Raw genomic sequence first — 6,316 nt, 5'->3', positions numbered from 1 at the left:
AAATTAGGGCGGTTATGTTTGAATCCAAGTGCCATTCACATCAACTTTAAATGCTACTCACTGAAGCCTTTGTTTATGTCATGCCCAAAGATTTGTTTAGACCTTTAGGGGTGGTTGTTTATCTTTCGAGTGGTTATTTCAACAACTTGTAGGTGCAGAAATTAACTTGCAACATTCTTATTTTTAAAAAAGGACTGCTCATTCAGATGTTCTGTTTTGAAGAAGGATCTGAAAATCTGAATCAGAGAGAATCGCACAAAAAATGCTAAGATATGAACTATGAAGTCGTTTTGATCGATACACATGCCACCTTAATGAATGGGACTTCTTACCAGCGTGCTTCTGGTTGATTACTTGGTAACCAAGCGATAGTTTCACTTCTAGGCTATGAGATTTCACCACATGGAGGCAGCTGGCTCGCTCGATCTTGCCCCTCAATTATTTATCCAATCATACAACAGGTCATTTGAGTCATGGGACAAATGGCCATCGAATCAGTCATTGCTGTCAACAAAGAATCTTATGAATTTTCATTGACATGTTGCTTGCTGCCCCATAATTCAAAGGGGGGTGCAGCTGAAGGAGCGTTTCACGAGAAGTCGGATTCACATTGTCAGACTTCAATGGCGTGGTTCATCATGTGTCATTTTCCTAATTAGATACATTACCTTATCTAAAAATTGATAATAACAAACCATCAATACAAAAAATGTCAGTTAAATAACATAAATCAAGGTGTTATGTAACTTATGTGTGAATCCAAGCACCATTCATGTCAACTTTTAATGCTACTCATTGATGCCTAGAATTTTGTTTAGGCCTTTAGGGTGGTTGTTTCAAATATTTATGTTATTATTAGGTTAGGAAAATGTTTTAAGTAGTTATTTCAACAATTTATAGGTGATTATTTACTAGAAATAATGTATGTGTGTGCGGAAATTTAACTTGCAACGTTCTTTTTATTTTTCAAGAAAGACTGCTTATTAAGATATTCTGTTTTGAAGAAGCATCTGAAAGTCGAAATCAAATAAAATCACAAAAATGTTAAGATAGAAGTGTCATTTGAATTTACATGCGACATTCGAATGTTCAAATAAAATGGTCAAGAGAGGGACGGAGGTGAGCCATGCATCCTCCTAATCCCTAAAAGAGCTTACCAAGTCACTAGAAGAAAAGACACATACCATAAGTCCAAAAGAGAATGGAAGCAAGAGTGGCATGACAAATGCAAGCACAAAATATTTGTTTGTTCGTCCAAACTATACTGTATTTGACACTTTTATGATAATACACATCACACGCTCCTAGATTCTGACTCCTGAGATGACGATGAGCAACTATAATGTTCAACTTCTGTCAAACGTCCACTCATCGCTCTCCTCCTCTTATCTCTTGTGGCCATCCTCTCGCCATAGGTTAGGAAGATGTCCCCAAGATCAACATGCCCTGTTTCCCTCAACCTCCTCCCAACCTCCTCAAACATCGCCACTCCCTCATCATTCGAGAAATAGTGCAAGAACTTATTGTAGTCAAACCTCGGCACATCCACTCCACCCCACATTGTCCTCTCCACAAACTTAGTGGCCTCCAGTGTCCTCCCTGCCTTCACCAATCCGCCTACGAAGATGCTCTCGAAATTCACCAATGGATCCCTGCCCTTCCTGCCCCTCTTCCCCAAGTGCCCCTGAAGCAACATGATGTATGTGTGCATGTTTGGCTCGCACCCACTGGCAACCATCTCCCTAAACACCTCCGTCGCCTCCCCAGCTCGTTTGATCCTCACCAAACCCTTCATCAACCCATGGTACAGTGCAATATCCTTCTCCTTGACACCATGAAAGACACTGTACCCTTCCCTCACCCTCCGCCTCGCCAAGAGCCCATACACCAAATCACCTAGCACCTCTCCGTCCACCCCCACCCCTCTCTTAAACATTTCGGCCAACACCATGAACGCCGACCAGGTCCTTCCTTCCTTGCACAGCCACGAAACCACCGCGTGGTAGCACGCGCCACCACCGCCGGCAGACAACCTCCTCTTCCGCATTCCGTCGAACACCTTCATGGCGTCAGGGATACGGTTGTTCTTGAATAGCGTCACCACGATCTCTTCGTATGCCGCGGCGCCGGGCTCGATCCCGCGCTTCTCCATCCCGTTCCACACGCTGCACGCGTCGGCAAACATCCCCGCGCGGCAGTACGCGACGACCAGCAGGTCGCAGCACCTGCCGCACGGCGCGAGGCCGTACCGGTGCTCGGCTTGCTTGACCACCTTCTCTGCCACATCGGGCAGCTTGCAGACGGAGCAGACTACGTCGACGACGAAGGCGAGAACGCGGGGGCGCTGCGCTTCGGGGAAGAGGGTGAGGAGGGCGGAGACCTTGCCGACCTCGCGGGCGGGGGCGAGGCCGCGGATGGCGGCGCGGAGGGCCGCGTCGGAGAGGAGGCCCGTCGGGAGGGCGAGCAGCGTGGAGTGGAGCAGGTCGACGTTGCTGGACTTGGCGAGGACGTCGAGGAAGCGCGCGGCGGTGGCGGGGGAGTGCGCGAACCCGTGGCGGGCGGTGAGGTGCGCGAGGAGGCGCTGCACGGGGCGCCAGGAGAGCGGGAACCTAGCGGACGCCTGGAGGAAGAGCTCGCGGAGGTCGGCGGGGGCGGAAGGGAGGGGGAGCGCGGAGAGGCGGCGCTGCAGGACGGCGTCCGGGGCGTTCTGCTGCTGGTAGAGAATTGTGCAGAGGCGGACGAGCAGCGCCGGGTCGGTGGGCCTCGGCGCGGCAGCGGAGGCGGCGGCCTCCGGAGCGGGAGCTGCGACGGCGGTGGAGAGGAGGCGGCGGAACATGAGTCGCGGGTCGCGGTGACGGGCGCGCGTCGCCGCGAATGCTGCTGTACAACCGGAGAGACCGAGAGAATCGCAAAATCACTTTTTTTTTCAAGGGGTATTCCATTACAAAGTTAGAGTGGCTAAATCACCAAACAAAATCAGGGGAATAGCCTAGCCAAGTTTCACATTGGCCATCTCCTTGTCTTACAACATATGCTGCTAGCCTGCTAGACTATGAGCAAGTTACATTACACGACCTTGACAATCATTAAAGTTTTCCTGGTTTGAAATCACCTGAAATACAACACCTAAAGTCGATAAGTGATACTCCTCGTTTGAGATCACCTGCTTCAATACCATTGAGTCTGTTTCAAATATCACATGATTACATCTCATTTGCATAGTTGTGCTAACTCCATATAACATGGCCAAGGCTTCGGCATGAAGCACATTGGATACATATTCCAGATTTCCTACTCCTGCAGCCATAACCACACCACTATCATTTCTGACAGTAAAACCCCATCCATCAGACGAAGTCGATTCATGAAAAGCACCATCTATATTTATTTTAAGAATCCCATTCGGGGAGGAGACCAACATATGGTTGAAGCTTGTTTCTGGGTGCTCCTCTGCTCCTTAAGGTTCCTGCATTCAAAGACATGATAGTTAATAAAAGAATCATATCATCTGGAGATTTCATCTCGTTTTCGAAATTGGCCTTGTTTCTCTCATGCCACCACACCCAGAATACACACCTTCATACAGTCTACCTTGGTCAGGTGAAATATCTCATCAAACATACTTAGTGGGTCACTGCACTTTAAAAGTTTCTCTCTAATTTCTTTCATTTGGGCTAGCAACCAAAGCCTCCTCACCTTCTTGCATTTCAGAAAGCAGTGTTGTAACAGTTCGAGACCAACACTCCAAAAGATTGCCTTTTTATTTCGTTGTCGCCGTGTTGTTAGATTGTCTGTCGAATTCATCATCGCATCATGCGCATCATTCGCATTGCATCGGCACTCTGTTGCCGCCAGTTTTCTAAACTTGCATTCGTTATTAGCTGCCGGTTCTCTCTGTTTTCATCGTGGAACGTTTCGGAACCAACCACACACGCACGCGCCCGCGACGTCATTTAAATCTTGTTTTAAAGGTGTGTATAAAATATTCTCGAATTGGGTTGAAATTTGGCGTGCAGTCCTAATATAATGTAGGTAGGCTGTCTGCCAAATTTCATCGCGATCGGAGTTCGTTTGATACCCCCAACCATTAAACCCATAGCGGCACTATAGCCGGCCCGTCATCGGACGTCTTTCGTTGGTTTAAACTCTGTCGCCGGATTGCCTGTTTTCCCCCTCATCTCCGTCTAGCCTCTCTGCACAGCGCACTGACCCTGCCCGCAACCTAGCCCGAACCCCGCACCCCCCGGGTCCCGAACCGGACGGTCGTGGCCGTTGCATCTGGATCAACCCCGTTTACCGCAAACCGTCACCGGTTTGTCCACTCGACGCCCTAACCTATTTATTCCGACCATCCGATCTAATTGGAAGGTCCAGATGCCCCTAAAGCTAACCCACGTGCTAAATTATAGTCCATCCTACCCTAACCCTAGCCTGTGCCCCGATCCCCCCCCCCCCCCCCCCTCATTTCCCATCTGGCCAACCAGCTGCAGCCTCCTCCTTCCTCCTGTTCGATCCAGGGCAGCCCCGCGCAGCCACCAGCACTCCCCATCAGCTCCTTTGGTCCGCCCCAGGAGCTCGCGCCCGAAACCAGCAGCTCCTCCATCCGCAGCGCCATGCCCCTCCTGCACCTCCCGAGCGCAGCCCCGTAGAGGAGCCCCGCCGCTCAACCCTAGCCCCTTGCCAGAGCAGCCCGAGGCCGCCGCCGACGACTACCTGGGTCGACCCCGAGCCCCTCGCCATGCTTTCCTTCCTCCTCTCTCTCTCTCCTCTCTCTCTCTTCTGCAGGAGGAGCTACAGCAACCGCCGTCTGTGGCTCGCCGCCGGTCACCGAAGCTGCAGCAGCCGGAGCCCCGTCGCCGGAAGCCGCCAGCCTCCTCCCGACCCCCTCCGCGCCTCGGCCGCGCCGCCCCTCGCACCGGCCGCCGCCTCCCTTGCTGCTGGAGCCCTCATGCGCGAGGAGCACGACGAGGCAGCGTGGGCGCGTCGCTCGCCTCGCCTGCAGTGGCCCAACCAGCCGCTCCGCTTCGACCGACGAGGCCCAGCCGCCGGCCCATCTCCAGCGTGTAACATCCCGATTCTCGGAATGTTTAAGAAAACTTTTCCAAAAAAAAAAGTAGAGCCAGAAAATTTCGTTTGTTTTATTTGGTTCATATAAGCGTAAATTGAGTTTTCGTAATTTCACGAGTTTAATTTGATTAAATGACAACCTAAATTAAAAGTTTTGAGTTTTGTTCTTCACTTTAGCCGAGTTGCTTTTTTTTCTCGTCTTGGGCATATTAAATTATTAACAAGGTATTTTCTTGAAATGTTTGAAAGTTCGTTTTGATTTTTATTTTGAGCCTTTTATTTGTTTTCTAGATTTCCCTAAAGGTAAATATAATTATTTTCCTTCGCTCACATCATGAGTTGAAATTCCCTAGCAGAATATCATTTCTCCCTTGTGTGGAGCCCACTTCGTTTTCTTGTATTTTTTCTTTTACAAACCGAATGGGTTTAGGACAATCTGTTTTTTTCTTTGTTCTCTTCCTTCTCTATTTTCTTTTCCATATGGATTGTGGCTGAACGTTTCTTCTACCTCTCTACCTCTCGTGCATACACAGAGAGAACGCACACACGTGAAAGGGGAGTGATCTGCGCCGACGCGCCGGTCCAAACTTTTGGCATGCCGCGCGCGGGCCGCACGATCCACCAAGCCCCGCGCGTCCGCATCGTTGGATCCGCATGCAATATTTTTCCTCCTATGCAGCAAAATTTCGATGCGATGCAGCATTTTTTTAACGGTTGCAACAAAAAACAAAAATTGTAGCGAAAAAAATATCTACGTGATCGTAGCAATAGAACGAAGCTGATGGTACGTGGTAGCAAAAGTCAAACGCCGGTTGTAGCAAATATTTACGTGACGTGTATGCAACTTTTTAATGAACGGTTGCAGCAAAACATGATGTCGGTTGTAGTAAAAAATAACACGGTTGTAGCAAAAGTAAAAAACATCAATTGTAACGAAAAATCCGACGAACTGGGGTTGCAACCAAACGTATATGTAGTTTTTTAATGAGAAAAAAATAAAAAAAAAATGCTCGCAGCAAAAATAACGCTGGTTGCAACAAATTTGGACGAAAAATGTTGCATCCATTGATCAACGAAACGCGCGGGTGGAAAAAATATTGCAAGGACCCGCGCACGAGAGGGTCGACCGGGCGCGTTGGTTCGGCCGACGCGCGGGTGGGAAACGATTCCCCACATGAAACGCCTACACCCATCATTGCGAAATCCTTTAATTCCTTTAGTTCCTCTCTCCCTTTGCCTATTTTTGCTC

The 6,316-nt window shown here is 49.3% G+C and overlaps 1 protein-coding gene across 1 annotated transcript; it reads right to left on the bottom strand.

Annotated features, from left to right (window-relative positions):
* Positions 1–1,165: 1,165 nt before the first annotated feature.
* LOC123429741 (putative pentatricopeptide repeat-containing protein At1g26500) lies at positions 1,166–3,124 on the bottom strand. Its single transcript, XM_045113744.1, has one exon. It carries the CDS (start codon positions 2,834–2,836, stop codon positions 1,295–1,297), a length of 1,542 nt encoding a protein of 513 aa, XP_044969679.1. The 5' UTR covers positions 2,837–3,124; the 3' UTR covers positions 1,166–1,294.
* Between the last annotated feature and the right edge of the window lie 3,192 nt (positions 3,125–6,316).

This window comes from Hordeum vulgare, chromosome 2H (assembly GCF_904849725.1).
Source record: "Hordeum vulgare subsp. vulgare chromosome 2H, MorexV3_pseudomolecules_assembly, whole genome shotgun sequence".
Lineage (NCBI taxonomy): Eukaryota > Viridiplantae > Streptophyta > Magnoliopsida > Poales > Poaceae > Hordeum > Hordeum vulgare.
The sequence above is the reverse complement of the archived record's forward strand: the minus strand, read 5'-3'. Positions and strand labels throughout refer to the sequence as shown.

Excerpts from the sequence above, each read along its gene's own strand:
- LOC123429741 (XM_045113744.1), bottom strand. The coding sequence starts at position 2,836 with ATGTTCCGCCGCCTCCTCTCCACCGCCGTCGCAGCTCCCGCTCCGGAG.